This window comes from Plectropomus leopardus, chromosome 24 (genome assembly GCF_026936395.1).
Source record: "Plectropomus leopardus strain MGB_pleo_1.0 chromosome 24, ASM2693639v1, whole genome shotgun sequence".
Lineage (NCBI taxonomy): Eukaryota > Metazoa > Chordata > Actinopteri > Perciformes > Serranidae > Plectropomus > Plectropomus leopardus.
Genome location: NC_142199.1, coordinates 9,430,172 through 9,445,435, shown reverse-complemented (window position 1 = coordinate 9,445,435; position 15,264 = coordinate 9,430,172). Strand labels below are relative to the sequence as shown.

General features: G+C 40.5%; 1 protein-coding gene across 4 annotated transcripts in view; it reads left to right on the top strand.

Annotated features, from left to right (window-relative positions):
• Positions 1 to 15,264, top strand: part of dmd (dystrophin) — a 324,760-nt gene that overhangs the window by 281,799 nt on the left and 27,697 nt on the right. For all 4 annotated transcript variants that reach the window (XM_088074779.1, XM_042513262.2, XM_088074780.1 and 1 more), the window contains 6 exons: positions 6,577 to 6,638; positions 7,433 to 7,507; positions 10,277 to 10,478; positions 10,567 to 10,652; positions 11,245 to 11,402; positions 14,845 to 15,011. In XM_088074779.1, coding sequence (XP_087930905.1) covers positions 6,577 to 6,638; positions 7,433 to 7,507; positions 10,277 to 10,478; positions 10,567 to 10,652; positions 11,245 to 11,402; positions 14,845 to 15,011 — 750 coding nt within the window. The remainder of the gene's footprint in view (positions 1 to 6,576; positions 6,639 to 7,432; positions 7,508 to 10,276; positions 10,479 to 10,566; positions 10,653 to 11,244; positions 11,403 to 14,844; positions 15,012 to 15,264) is intronic.

Genomic DNA, 15,264 nt, shown 5'->3' with positions numbered 1-15,264 from the left:
CTTGTGCTCAGGTAGACTCTCTATTTACCCAGCGGATGAATACCAACCTAATTCACTTTTTTTTGTGGGCACATTTGTAACATTGGCTTTGAAATGTAATGATTGTGCAAATTGATTGTCAGATGATCTCAATTAAGTAATTATGCAATAATTGCAATAGGCCTACGTCTTCCAAACAAGTAGCTGGTTTCCTAAAGGTGGCTGAAGCTAGAGTCGGTGGTGGAGACAGACAAGGTGTTGAGGACGCAAGTTAATGCAATAGTGAAACCTAATACAACAGTTTATTGATCTTTAAAGGAGAATTATCCTTTGATTAGCCACCCCTGCAGGAAAAATCCAGAGGCCCTCTGGTTCCAGAATAGCCTCTCATTAATCTCAAATATTTAATATTTGCCGTAAATCATTTTAAAACTCACATGTATCATACAGTCATATTTTGAAAGCTGTCACTTGCGCATTACTCGCCTCAAATGTTTTCAGAAACATGTTTTAGCTGACCTTTTAACTGTAACTTGAGATTGGGCCGACTGCCATTGTTTCTCTTGGACCAGTCTACATAACATCACCCACCAGTGGGAGCGTTTATTGGTCTGATAAGGCGCGCTTCATTCTGCTCAGTTGCAGGTTTTCTACCTCTTGAGCAATCGTCTTTTTCTCTGTTCTCTCTGGTCTCGTAGCACCAATGTCAAATGTATTGGACAGACAGCCTAGTTTTATGTGAGGACCCTCTTCTAATTTGATGAAATACTTCTTTAAATCTTTTTAACTGACCAAAACTGTGTTTTAGACGTAGCCTTACCAGTACTCGATCTTTGCAGCTGCTATTTTAGTATGTGGAAGTTTTTTTAAAAAAAGGTAATAATAACATGTCTGCTAATATTCATTTTTACAACTCAATGTTTTGTTGGACAGAATACTCCGGTCTTGAGTTGCAGCCAAGATAATGTCCACAGTTACTAACCCTGACGTTGATGAGCTACTTTTGTTGTTGATGTATGAATGTTTAACTGGAGGATTTTCCTAAAATTGAGCTTGACGTGATGCGATCAGAGTTCCTTAGAGAGCAGTTGCCGCACAGTCTCAAAGTCATATATAATAGGGACTTTTTCATCAGAAACAATCTTTGACTGAGTGCAGACTTCATCTTGCAGAAAACAAATTAAGCAAACGGGTCAAGTGAAAAACCCAGTAAGAAAAAAGTGTGTGTCTGTGCTTTGTTTTACAGTATGTTATGTTTTCTTGTCGTAGAAGACGTTGGGCTCAATAAAACAGCCTCTCCTTTCTCAGGAAGAGATATTGTTGTGTGACTCATCAATTGGTTCTTGACCCCCGGTTGAGAATCAGCGACTTGAGTTTTATGTGAAAATAGAAGTGCTCCTCATTACTGTTTATTTGCGTCTGAGCAGCTGATGTAAACAGCTGCAAGTTACCTGTCTCGCTCGAGGACGTCTTGTCAGATTGTCTCAGCGGCTTCAGTCAGTTGGAAACCCACATCTCCGTACGTTTGATTCTGCACGCTTATTAGAAGCATTTGTCCGAGTGGCTCGAAACAGCACGCCAATGACGCGCTGAGTGACTGAGCTACTGTTTGCACAGACTCTGAGCTTAGAGGATTTTAAGTAGCTCTTCACCATGGGACCCCTCTCCTCATTATCTGGAGTGGGAGTGTGGGAGAGAGGCAGGAGAGAGAAAAACAAGGGCAATGCAGAGAAAAAACACAGCATATGGATTATTATTTGTCTGCTTTTTCAGACAAAGGTTAACTGCAGGTGCGCGTGTGTGTGACCAACTCGACGTGTGCTTTTAACAAGCTGGGAAGGGTTGCAGTGTGTACCAGCTTGCCTCAGGCCAGAATTATACAGCAGAAAACAGCACTTTGTCTGTGAAGGAACGCTGAGCAGCACCATATTTTAAACTGTTCTGCTGTTTTTTAGCTGTTTGTTTTGCTCCCCGTGATGTTTTTTGACACACAACTCCCACTAACGCCCACTTTGCACACCTACTATTCACATGTATGTAATCCTGATCACACACCTGCATTGAAGAAATCTGTTTGGACTTACAGATACGCGTCCCGGCTCCTACTCCCGCTCTTGTCTCATTTTCACCTTCACATCAGCAAAGAAATAGCACTAATATTTCATTCTAACTGGCACTGAATAGACATTCAACTGTCCTATATTTAACTTAATGGAGAAAGCGTCACAGACACATTGATTGACACACACTTTTAAATAAGAAGCCACTCTCATTTATAGGATTGCACGGAGACAAATGTCTATTTATTAACCATCTGACATATAAAGTGGAAGGCACAAGAAATCTTGAGACTCCGCTGTTCTCCGTCTCCTGTGAAGGACTTTTCAAATATTTGATGTGCTCTGAACAAAAAATACTTAATTGCCTCGCTGGTAAGACATGTGGCTTCCATTAGCTTTATGTAAACAGGCAGCTGGCGCATTACCATCACATTTACAGCAGCGTCTATCTGACACTTCACACTCGTATTAATCGCGGCGCCGAACTCCTCTCTTTTCGCTCAAATGGATGCACTTTGTTATTCATGCAGCTGGAGTCAGACGTCCAGACTTTCTTATCATGTTAGTACAATAATTATTACAACAGCAGCTAAGTGGAACTAATGAGCAGGAAAATCAGCTCTCTGCTTTACAGTAACACAATTAGTTTTTAAAGTTAATGTTTTCTAGATGGCATTTCAATTCAAAGTGGGTGTTTAAAGACGGCATGAAAGAACTGGGATTAAACAGGAAACGCTGAAAGGACATACGGAGACAGCAAATACTGACACTATATTTAAGGTTATAAAGCAACAAGTAAGCAGCAGTGAAATGTCATCATTCAACAGCTACTTTACGGATACTTAACAGTTTATGATGAAGACACAATAACCACGTGATGCTACTCTGCTAGCACAGTGTGGAAGCAATGCTTTACTAAAGGACTTCAATCCCATATACAACTTTTATTACTTAATGGTGAATTTTAATCAGTTTTAAGTACTGAGTAATTTAAATTTAAATACCACCGCAAATATGCCATTTACTGACAAAATGAAACCTGACTGGGCTGCAGGTCTTTGGTCAGATGTTCATGTTTTAGACTGAAAATTAAGAACTGAATTTGAGGATTTTTCGTTTTAATATTGTTTTCTTAATTCAGGACATTTGGTCAGTTACTGAATTGGTGACACTAATCTTTGTTGTCCACCATGAAAATGTGCTGATTGTTTATATCTTCTGTGCTGCCATGAAGATCTGTGGAAAGCGTCCACGTTTTAGATTATATCTAAATATATTTTGCTTCTTTGCAGCACCGTCCATCTTTGAAGCATAGTTGACTGGACAGACATGGATGTACACTTTCATTTGAGCAGCTGGCAGATGCATAAACTGTGAGGGGATAATTCTGGTTTAAATAAATATTGAATTTTTAGAATAACTTAAATCTATGTTTTTTTGTTTTTAATTGCAACTTTTGAAATGACCTAAGAGGAAGTCAAACTAGAGACATTCAGATTTATAGTATTCAAAATAAAATATTTTATGCTCTATGTTATCTCTGCTAGTTAGATTTTAACATTAAGTATCCAGTAGTAGGTACTTTTCACAAGGAATCCAATTGTGTATGAAAATTCAAATTTTTACCGCCTTTCTCTGCATCCAAACAAGACTTCTTTTTAAATTTTGTATTTCATATTTCTAAACTGATATTTAATGATATTACAGCACAGCACATCTACGGCGAGGTAATATTCCAGCGTAGGAGTCGGGGGTTAATAGGGGGCCCTGTACCAGCTTAATCCACCCATGTTCAGATGAAGACAGTTTATTTTTGTCAATTTCTTGTAGGTGTCGTCTTCTGTCATTCCTTAGGGGCATTTCATTTTCTCTGACAACCTCATTGTTGTGTGTGTGGAAATTCACATTATTGTCAGAAGCACTTTATTTCTCCAAGTGCGACAGGTTAACGTGGTTAATTAGTTCTGACCCACGAGGAGACAGACTCACAATACAGGACTGACATGGAGCGTGCAGGACAGTAGGAGCTGGAAGAAAAGGACAGAGTTCAGGACCTCGAACAAGAGGCGCAGATTCTTTAAATGTCATCGTTATCGTTCATATTGTGGTACATGAGAAAATGCACGTCCCTCATTGCAATTCTGAAGGCTTAAATCACACACACAGATTCCCTTTTCACTACATCTGTTTGTCTCCAACACACACACACACAAATACACAGCCGAATCTCCTGTGAGTGGCGAGCAGCAGTCACGAGGAGAGGATGTGTGAGGGGAGAATGACACAGCAGCCATCTATCGTTCTCTCGCTCCCTCTGCCTCTTTCTTTCTTCCTCTCTCACACTTGTGTGGTGCAGGGAGGATGGAGTCTGAGTGGTTTTGTGCCACAGTGGGTTGTTATTTTCTAAGATTGGGAAACGGAGGGGGGAAACACACAAATGATGGGATTAATGTCATAGTGTGGGATTTTGGGGGAGCTGATCTAATTCATCAAGGACTGAGATTCATTTCAATGTTAACTCAAAGGACTTTCGATCTCCTTTTGGTGTTTTTAGGAAGACGCAGTCGTTTGCTGTTAATGCGCTCTTCTTATGCCAGTTTCGGAAGGCACGTGTCTATAAATATTTACCCTCCTGCTTTACATAACTTACTGATGAGAGGGTTTTATAACGTAATTGTACAAAACCAGTGGTCGACCTCCTGTAAGTCGTCTATACGTGAAAAAACTCTGAATTCTGTTTTGACAACTTTTTTTTTCTTGAAACATTTAGTTTGAGTGGATTTATTTATATCATTTGTAAGTTTGACTTTGGAGCTCTTGGTAAAGTAGAAAAACACAGAAATCAGTGACATTTTTTTGAATATATAACAGTAGACTTAAAAAAACAACCAAAAAACGATTCTCTTTTTACAGGCAGGCTTCTATTTTTCTTTTGCAATTGTAAGAAAAGAATAAAATCAGTGACATCTTTTGTGCAGTTATGATTGTATCCTCTTGAATAATCCCCACTTTTTTCCTTTTTGCACCGTACAAAACTCATCAGAGATTAATCAAACGCTTTTGCGTTGATGTGGCTTACAATTACTCTCCTTTAATTTTGGAATATTTGTATAAAACTTTTCCAAGTAGAACTCGTCATCTGTATAGATGTATTCCTCTTAGCGCCATCGGTTTAAGTGGTTTAAGTTTCGTGTCGCTGATGGTCTTAATCCGGAGTAACTCACTGTAGGAAAGCATGGCAATTTACATGAGAAGGTTCAGAGTCAGACATACGGGGGCGAGAGTAAAATATATCAAAACAAGGTGACTGAGAAAGTTGCTGTGGGGTTAACTTTAACAAATTTACGTGAAGTTAAAACTGAATGTAAACCTAACCACATACACTGTTATACAGGGCTCCAAACATATACATTTGTTTGTTTTTTTTTCTTTTCTATGATGCAGTACTTGTTGGTAGCATTTCCCACCTACATTGCTTTCAGTTATAACACAGTCATGTTAAATAATTAACACATTTCCTGGCACTTTCATGACACAGAAATCTAGAGGGATATAATGTACTTCACAGTCTAGTTGTTATATTCATAAAAAATTGAATTAGTTAATGTGCCACAAAGGAAAATATTTTATTTAAAAATTGCCACAACAGCAGCATGACTCCGGTGATTGCAGTGTTGGTCGTCACCACTTTGGTCAAGGTAGAACTATCTCAACAAATACTGATGTGAAACAGATTTGTACAGAGAATCATGGTTCCTGGAAATGTCAGTGTCACTATTGGATTGATTGCGTCTGGTTCAGACAGCCATGCCCCCCCAAAAAAGATGAATTGTAACTTTTCCTTGAGCGCCATCATCAGGTCAGAATTTTAATTTTTGGGGGGTATGTATACCTACAACAGCCTCAGCTCCACTCTGTGTTTCGTGCATGCTAACAAAGATGTTTATAACATGAACAACATGGAAAAGTCACAGAAACAGTTGTTTTTTTTTTTAAGATGGCATTTTTTAATTATGTTTTTCCGATTACATTTTCCAGGCCTGGAAAAGTCATGGAAAAGGCATGGGATTTCTTCTGTATCATAAAATAGTAACAGTAATCTTCTGTGGATAACCTTCCACATAATGTAATTTAACGGCAAATTCATTTTTTGTAGCTGCTGGCGTGATGTAGCTCTAAGTTAGTTTTGTTTAGCATCATCTGCGTTTCACCATTTTCTCCCTGGGTTCGTCTTTCCCTTCATCTATGCCAGCTAGCTGAAATTAACAGTTTGAATCTGATTTTTTTTTCTGAACGCCAGGCAAGTAAAAAAAAAGCCTTGAAAAGTCTTGAAAAAGTTTTGAAATTTTTTCCATGAAAATGTGTAGGGACGCTGTGGAAAACATACCTGATAAAGATCAACGCATTAGCATTGAAAGGCCATTGCTGGTATTTAGTGTAGCATGATATTTTCATATCGATTTAGGGGAGCTTTAGACTCATGAACTATTAAATCCACTCAGCATGTGACCATTCTGTCCTTTCTGTCCCTTTTCAGCCACCAGACCCAGACGACATGCTGGGATCATCCTAAGATGGCCGAGCTCTACCAGTCGCTGGGTAAGATGCTAATTACACAGGTATCGGCTATAGAGCCGCCACAGAGCCGCCACAGAGTTCCTTCTTTATTCCTGCTTTGCATTTTGCTAACCAAAGGCGGTGGCATTATCCCGCTCCAGTGTGTGATTAAACACTGCGTCCTGCAGTCAAAAGAGGCCTTACATGTAACACAACAGCGTCAGCCTCTAGTGTGACATATGACATATGTGTCGGCAGCGCTTTCCATTCAATGATGAAGGCATAACACGTCAATGCCAATCTTTTACCTTCTCTTTAATGTGGAGGCTGATCTCCTCCTCTTCTCAGAGGGTAAGGAGCTTCCAAAACTCATTGTTTTGTCAGTTTGCGGACATTTACAGACGCTGTTCTAACAGCTGCTTTTTAAATATCCCCAGGTGGGCTGCACACATAAACATGTAGTCAAAACCCGCCTTACCTGTGGTCATGTCTTTCCAGTTTTATGTTTGACTCAGACCTCTTTTTGGCGCTGTTACTACCTCTGTTCCCAGCTCAGAGGCAGCTAACTCTGCCCCCCCTTTCTGCGATCGTACATTATATACAAAAAGAGGCGAGCGCGCAGCGTGATATTCCTGCTTTGAGCAGGAAATATAAAAGCGGCTTGTGTCTGTGTCTTATCATGAAGTAAATGAATTGCTTGACTGTTATAAAAGAAGCGGTATCACTTCTTGACACATTACTGTTGAATGACAAGACAAAATTAAGAACTTTAGTTTGAGTCCACCATCTTCTTCTTCTTCATCTCTAAATCTTTATTTTTGTTTCTCTTTCTTTAGCGGACCTGAACAATGTTCGGTTCTCGGCCTACCGAACGGCCATGAAGCTCCGACGCCTGCAGAAGGCTCTGTGCTGTAAGTACTCTCCGTCTATAAATAGTGCATATGCACATACCTCTCCTACCTGTCATATATAGGGTTTTCGTCTCTCGCTTCAAGTACACTCATCTCTCAACATGAGTATTCCTCTCATTGTGTTCCAGCCCTCCTACACTTGTCCTTTGTTCTCTCTTTCTCCTAATTCACTTCATTTGCCGTTGCCTTCTTCCTCTCCATCGTCTCCTCTTCACTTGCTCCTTTGTGTATTCTTTTCCCTCCTCCTCCTTTTCTTCTTACTTTCTCTTCTTTGTGTCTGTGCTCTGCTATCAGTCTGCATGTGTGTGAATCCATATGTGTGTTTACTCATCCCTCTCGTCTCTCGCCGGTGAAGCGGGCGAGTGCGAGCCGCCCACGAGCTGCTATGTGTGTGTGTGTGATATGTTTTTAGGTGTATAGCTGTAACTGTGTAGCACAGAAGCACTATTTATGTTGAGGTGGCACTCTAAAAATAAAAATGAACAGGTTTTGTGATTAACTCTGGCAAAGGATGCGCGGTTGTGAGATTTTAGTAGCCTTAACCCTTTGCTCGCATTATTCCCTGCAGCAGACCTGGTGGGCAGTTTTTTCTGTCTGTTAATACTCTTTTTCCTTTTTTCTTTGCCAGGACAATATATCTCACTTTTTCCTCCACCTTTTATTTTTTATTTGCCTAAATACCATTACATAATGTTACACCAATAGCTGTGTCTTCCTAGTTTTCTTTTAATTTAGGTACAACAAGATAATGTATAAATATTTCAGTCGTTAAGCAAGACATTGGAATTTTGACTGTCCTCTGTTTTTAAATAGTACGTGCATAAGAATATGAAATGAAAAAAAAACGTTAATGTAGGTAGTAATACAACGTAAAGGGGAATTCTGTTATTTTTTCAACCTAGTCCCCGTTCTCTCATGTTTTTGTGTCAAGTGTCATGTCAGCAGCAAAAAAGGCTACAATGTAGTCACCGAGGTAAGGTGTGCCTGGCAATTCACATCCACTAAAAGTGCTTGTTTTTGCCTCTTTCAGACTCAGATTAGAAGCGCCGTACAATATTACAGAATGGATCCTACAGAGAAATTAAATGTTTGTGTGTTTTGTGTCCAAGTCTCACGTAAGAAGAGGCTAAAACCTTACACACTTCTTCACACTGTTGCAAGATACACTTTCTGTACTCCAACACAACAAACTCCTCTAAGCACTCCTCTCTACACCTCTCACTCAAGTCTCCACTGTTTTCCTCCTGCAGCAGGTCACAACTCGCAAGATTTCCAAATTAAACTTCTAGTTAGTGAGACTTGGACACAAAACAGACCGGAACAAGTGAAAGGAACAGAAAAACATCTATTTCTCAGTAGAGTCATTTTCATAATGTTGTCAAAGAGTCGTATTAACAGTCTGATTCTGTCAGATAAAAAAATAGCCCCAAATGGTGATATTGCAGCCTGTCTCACTGCTGCTGGCTGCTGCACTATCTCTCAATACCGGAGCAAATTCAAGTCACTTAAACACAAACTCATGAAAATAGGGTCCAGGTTGAAAAATATCATTGTTCCCCTTTAATAATAAAGTCCATAATAAATGAACAAAACTCATTAAGGCTGCTATCATCAATATTTTTATATTAACAGTGGATCACATGACAAAGAAACAGAATTATCACCCGACTGTATGTGAACACAGGAAAAACACACCGTTCATTACTGGCCCAGCGCAGACAGACAGGTAGGGACTGGCAGGTGATCACAGTGGAGCATTTAGCAGCAACATAGACAGATTTTTTTCTCAGGAGTTGGTGCTGACCAAAAACAGATATAACGTGAATATGGGACTTTCATTTATCAAGTGGACACAAACCCAACTCTAAATGAATGCTAATGTTGCTCAGTGTCTGCTAAATGTGTAAATAAGCAAAAAAATAACTTCAAAAAATTCGAACTTATGAGGAATTTGCAGAAATTCATTTAAATTGCATCTGAGCCCTCTGCGGTAAACGAAACATTACACACAGATTCAAGGATTTTAGAATACATTTTTTTTCACATTTGTTGTTTGAAAAATGAAAGCTAAAATGAATTGCCCTGTTCATCAGCCTCTTTTGTGTTTGCCTCTCTCCTGCTGTACACCATGCTGTGTGTTCTTGGAAGAGGAAAAAGGGCAGCTGTGCCAAAAACAAGACTTAACAGTTTTATGAGTCACAAAATTCACAAAAGCAGCAAACTTGCAAGACAATGTCTGAGAGCTAACGCTGGCAGATTCTAATCACAGCTCTCGTCTGTGAAATGATATTCCAAAATAAAATACAGATTTTTTTTTCAGTTGTAGTTTAGTTTTCAGCCTTCATCTCATCACTCCCATAACTTCTTGACTGACCATGCATGGAGAATTTAAGTAGTGATTAAAGCTGGGTTAAGTGAAGGTTCTCAGGGTAATATATTGAAGGTGTTTGGTGAAAACGTGTCTTAAGATGAATAATGTGATACTTTATTGATCCCCGGGGTAACGTCACCTTTTCACTGCCGTCCTTGAGCAGCATTAAACTCAGGGATACTCCGAGCACCAGCAGGTCTGCTTGAAGGACAGTGTGAGCTCAGCAGCAGGGCACGCTCAGCTGTGTGTGTGTGTGTGTGTGTGTGTGTGTGTGTGTGTGTGTGTGTGTGTGTGTGTGTGTGTGTGTGTGTGTGTGTGTGTGTGTGTGTGTGTGTGTGTGTGTGTGTGTGTGTGTGTTAGTCTGCTAACTAACAGTCCTCCTCTCTCTCCGTCTGCAGTGGACCTGCTGAGCATGCCGATGGCGTGCGAGGTGTTCGATCAACACGGCCTGAAGCAGAACGAGCAGCTGCTGGACATCTCCCAGCTGGTCACCTGTCTGACCAGTCTGTACCAGCGGCTGGAACAGAGCCACTCTCACCTGGTCAATGTCCCCCTGTGTGTGGACATGTGCCTCAACTGGCTGCTCAACGTCTACGACACGTACGTGCGGCATGCTTCACACAGGAGAGAGTTTCCTTTATTTCAGTGACGTTATACAGACTCTGAAATGTTGTTTTGTTGGTTGTAGTGGTCGCACCGGAAAGATCCGCACTCTGTCATTTAAAACTGGAATCATCTCGCTCTGCAAGGCTCACCTGGAGGATAAATACAGATGTAAGTAATGCAAACACTTATGCACTTATATAAGGGTTTCAAATCCGGGGTGCAGTGAGTCACACCACTGCTCTCATTGCTCTGAATGAGCTTGGCCAATCACAGTGGAGCGGGAAAACGATTGCTCTACAAAAAAAATCATCTACTCAGGGAATCATAATGCTGTCTGAATATTTGGACGTGAACTCACAGGATCACAAAGCTGCAGCCAGGCTATGTGGTGTTTTTAACAGTCAGTTAGTGCAAAATGATTCATAGAAACAATAGTTTGTTGCAGCTGTTTGTATGCTGCTGTATCTCACCTAATTTAAGGTAGCATGTTGTTTTTGATGAGATACAGCAGTGTTATGTATTTAAAGAGTTAAGCTCACAGTATACTTAAGCTGAAGGTGATTTCTCACATGAACTCAAGACAATGTTTCACTTTCACGCATTTTGCACAACAGGAAATAGTCCATGTCAGAAGCATTCTCGCCTACTGGAAATGCTCCATTTGGTTTAGGCAGAGAGTGGAGCCTGAGTAAAGGATGCAGGAGGCAAGATATGACACAGAGTTCACATCACTGTCCTTCTGCCTGTCTCCTCTCTCCAGTCTTGTTCAGACAGGTTGCCAGTGCGACAGGTTTCTGTGACCAGCGTCGTCTGGGCCTCCTCCTTCACGACTCCATCCAGATCCCCCGGCAGCTTGGCGAGGTCGCCTCTTTCGGTGGCTCCAACATCGAGCCTTCCGTCCGCAGCTGCTTCCAGTTTGTACGTGACACACTCTCACACACACAAAAACCTCTTTCTAAGCGTTTTCTTTTGATAATAATAATAATACATTTTATTCATAGGCACCTTTCTGGACACTCAAGGTCACCTTACATCATAAAAAACAAACACAGAGTTAAAGAAACAAATAAGAATACCAGTAAAATACAATTTTAAAAGATTTAAGAGAAAAGAAAGAGAGGAAAAGATGGAGTACGCTAGTCTGAATAGGTGAGTTTTGAGTTTGGATTTAGCAGTTGACTTTCTGGAGTTAAGGGATGTCATATTGAATGCACTCACTAATATTAGTAACAGGACTATCAAATGCTGCAATAGCTGCATGTCTATTTGTGCTGATGCTGTAGGCCCTCCAGATGAACACCACATATTAGCACAGCCCTAACAAGTGTATGAGGGTTTGTTTACGTCAGGCTAAATCGGGCTTATTATAGAAAGCAGTTGGATGTTGCTTTACAGAACAAACACAGCTTTACAGAAAATAAAGGGCAAAACAATGATAAAACCAGGGATGATAAAAACAAGAGGGAGAACAAGTGCGTGGCAGACTCCAGTAAACAGGGCCAGAGAGTGTCTTTGTGTGAATGACAGCTTGTACAGGATCAAACAAATGATCACTGACAGCTGCAGAGATGTCTCTGAATTGGAAACATGGGCAAATCTCACAAACAAATAGGACAGAATGAACACCATATATCTATCCGTGCATTGGCGCTTAAATGATAAAGTGTGTGACAGCACAGAGCAGCAAGGAAAGGAAAGTCGCCAGCTCTCCAGACCAACATCCCCTTTGTGTTCCTTGATGTTTGGGAGCAGACAGCATCAACGTTTGAGCCACAAAACAAGCAGCAAATCCAGCGTTCACATAATTTTTTTTTCCAAAGGATTCCAGTAATTGCAGTCTGACTGGATTATCCCTAATCTCCAAAAGATGATCCAGCATTTTCATGTTTAAAGTCCCCGCTTTGGACACCGATTTTAGCTTTCCTCAAATGTATTCTGAGAGCAAAACCATTGTTAATGTGTTCAACAGAGAGAATATTGTGGAAATCAACCGCTTCCAAAAACCCTCCTCCAAACAGCAATAGTCCAATCACATCTAAAGCAACCGTTTAAGATGTGGCAGAACTACGCTGTGCCTCGCAACTGTAACTAGGCTCAGTAAGCTGTCAAGCTTTGGATTCCTACACATGTTGAAGTGGTGTGCACGGAGAGATAGCCAGCGTTTAAAGAGCAACTTCACTACATGTTTTAGCTTGAATACGCCAGCTGCACAAATCAAAACACACTCTAAATCTAGAATTAGTCTTAAAGTTTCCCCGAGGGATGACGCTTTTCTGTAGGTCGTTATCTTCACCCTGGTTTTCTCATCGTTCAGCCTATTGGATTTTTTTCATTAGATTTTGGATTATTTTAGAAAATAAGCTCTGTAGCAAACAAACGTTTATGATTCTTACACGTTTTGTTCAGCAAGATAATCTCCACAAATGAACACCACTTTCAGGATTTTTGAAGCCGAAATGTAAAAAGTAAAAAGCTAATGTTAGGCCATAAACAAACTTCACGTCACCACCACAATGAGGGGACCAGAGGTGCCGAAATGCTAACTTATTGCTGGGCTTTGGGACTCATTCCTGGCGTACTCTTATTTCTGCTTTTACTGATACTTTCATGTAAATGAACGTCACAGATTTTGGGGGTCTAGAGGACAGAATTATGGGACTTTCTCTGGAACAAAAGAAAATATCTCATGTTGTATTGAACACTATAGACTAGAACCAGAATCAGTGTCACACCTCATGGTACCAGGGTGCTATCTTGTGAGGTACATGTTCTGTTATCTGTGTTACCAAAGTGTATGAGCCCAGTCCAAAAACTAGATAGTTTGCAATGTATGCAAATATATTACTGTTGCAAGACCACTATAGCAGGCACAGCTCACAAAGCCTGATTATCACAAAAAGGCATCCCTGTCCAAGACATTTTACACAGAAAAACATTAACTTGAACGTCTCTTGTTGCACAGTAGCAATGGTACTTTTTTATTACAGTGTCTTGCTGAGTTGTTTAGTTTTTGGCAGCGACTAGAATACAGCTTGGGCCACATACTAATGTCCGAACTCAGTCGGAGCCGGAGACATTAGTGAGTGAGGCCGGCGCAACCCGACACACATTTTGTTTTTCAAGTATGACTCAGAAACACTAAGTTTGTCATGCCATTGTTGTTACCATGGTTACAGTTTGCTTGTATACAATGAATACACACATCATGACTTGCAAATTGCAGACAAAAAGCATTGATTTATAGCGTTATAGGCTATATGGGTAGATTGTTTTAGCATACCCACACACACCTGTTAGATTCAGCCTCAGTGTTTAAACAGAATTTTATTTATGTAGCTATCAAGTTCATATTTAAGGCCCTTAACATGGTTCAAGTCAGCTGGAAATATTAAGTCAGCCAGAGAGAGTTTTTACCAACTCCTGGAGCTTACGCTATCTTAATTAACCGGCTAGCCACAGCTGAACAAATCTGCAGTGACAAAACTGATAGTCTCAGCCAGAAATGTGAAGCTATTTTTGTCTTGTGCTGCTTGAAATCACAGACCCATTGATTCGAAAATGACTAAGAATTTCAAGTGGTAAATCTGCCACGCTGTCATCATTAACTGCACATGTGGCATGCAAAAGCGGAGAGCCTGGCAGGCGTAGCAAGCATCATCAAATTGTAATTTCTGGAATCCTATTCCCCGAGGAAACAAAATGAGCATGTGTAACCTCCTGCCTATACCTGCTGTGTTTGCGATGATTTCACAGTGACTGACAGAGCCACTAATAAAAATACTGATATATGTGAGCTGTCAACATCAGGTCTTCATGTTTTTGTTTGGTTCTTTGATTGTTTGTACCTTGAAGCATCACAGACCTTTTCAGTGGCATTAGCTGGAATAGAGAAGTTGAGAAATCTTTGCAGACATAATATGTATAAATGATGTTCCGGTACTTGTGTCTGTCACTGCTAATTTTATTCATTGTCACAGACAGAAGGCACTGGCTTTTATTTTCAGTTATTATGAGGCCTGAACAAGCCGTCCTTCTTCTGGGTGGATGAAGCCAATATGCTGTCTCTGATTTTTTTTCTGTCTTGTCCAATTCTTTCATTCAGAACAAGAGACAGGATGAAAGGCCCAGTGATTACAGCTGGTCACTGTAGTTTCCAACAAACATTACAAACATCAGGAAATTGCATTGCAGCATTTGTTGGGAACTATTTGAAGAAGTGGATTAATCCACAATTGTTGCTGTAGTGACAGCAGATTGGTGCATATGTGAGACTGAATGATTTCGTCAGTCATGTTTGAAAGCTGATTTATTTTCGTTTCATCTGCAAATCATGCCGACTGTAGCCACATCTTCTTCTCAGGCTAACAACAAACCCGAGCTGGAAGCCGCCATGTTCCTGGACTGGATGCGCCTGGAACCACAGTCCATGGTGTGGTTACCTGTCCTGCACCGCGTAGCCGCCGCAGAGACCGCCAAGCACCAGGCCAAGTGCAACATCTGCAAGGAGTGTCCCATCATAGGATTCAGGTAGATACAGCCATACTGTCGATTTTAATTTTACAGAACTAACGTGCCTTGGAGATTTCACCGTTCTTGTCTTGGGCTTTATAGGTGAATGTTCCATGAGTAATCCACATTTCGAGCAGCACGTCTGAATGTCTAATCAAAAGAAATGAGCAGAATTGGAGCCATTTTGCCGTAGAGCATTATATTCTTCATCTCATTACATGGAGGGCAATAAAACACAGAATTAATTTCATTTTTCAATTAAGCCCAAATG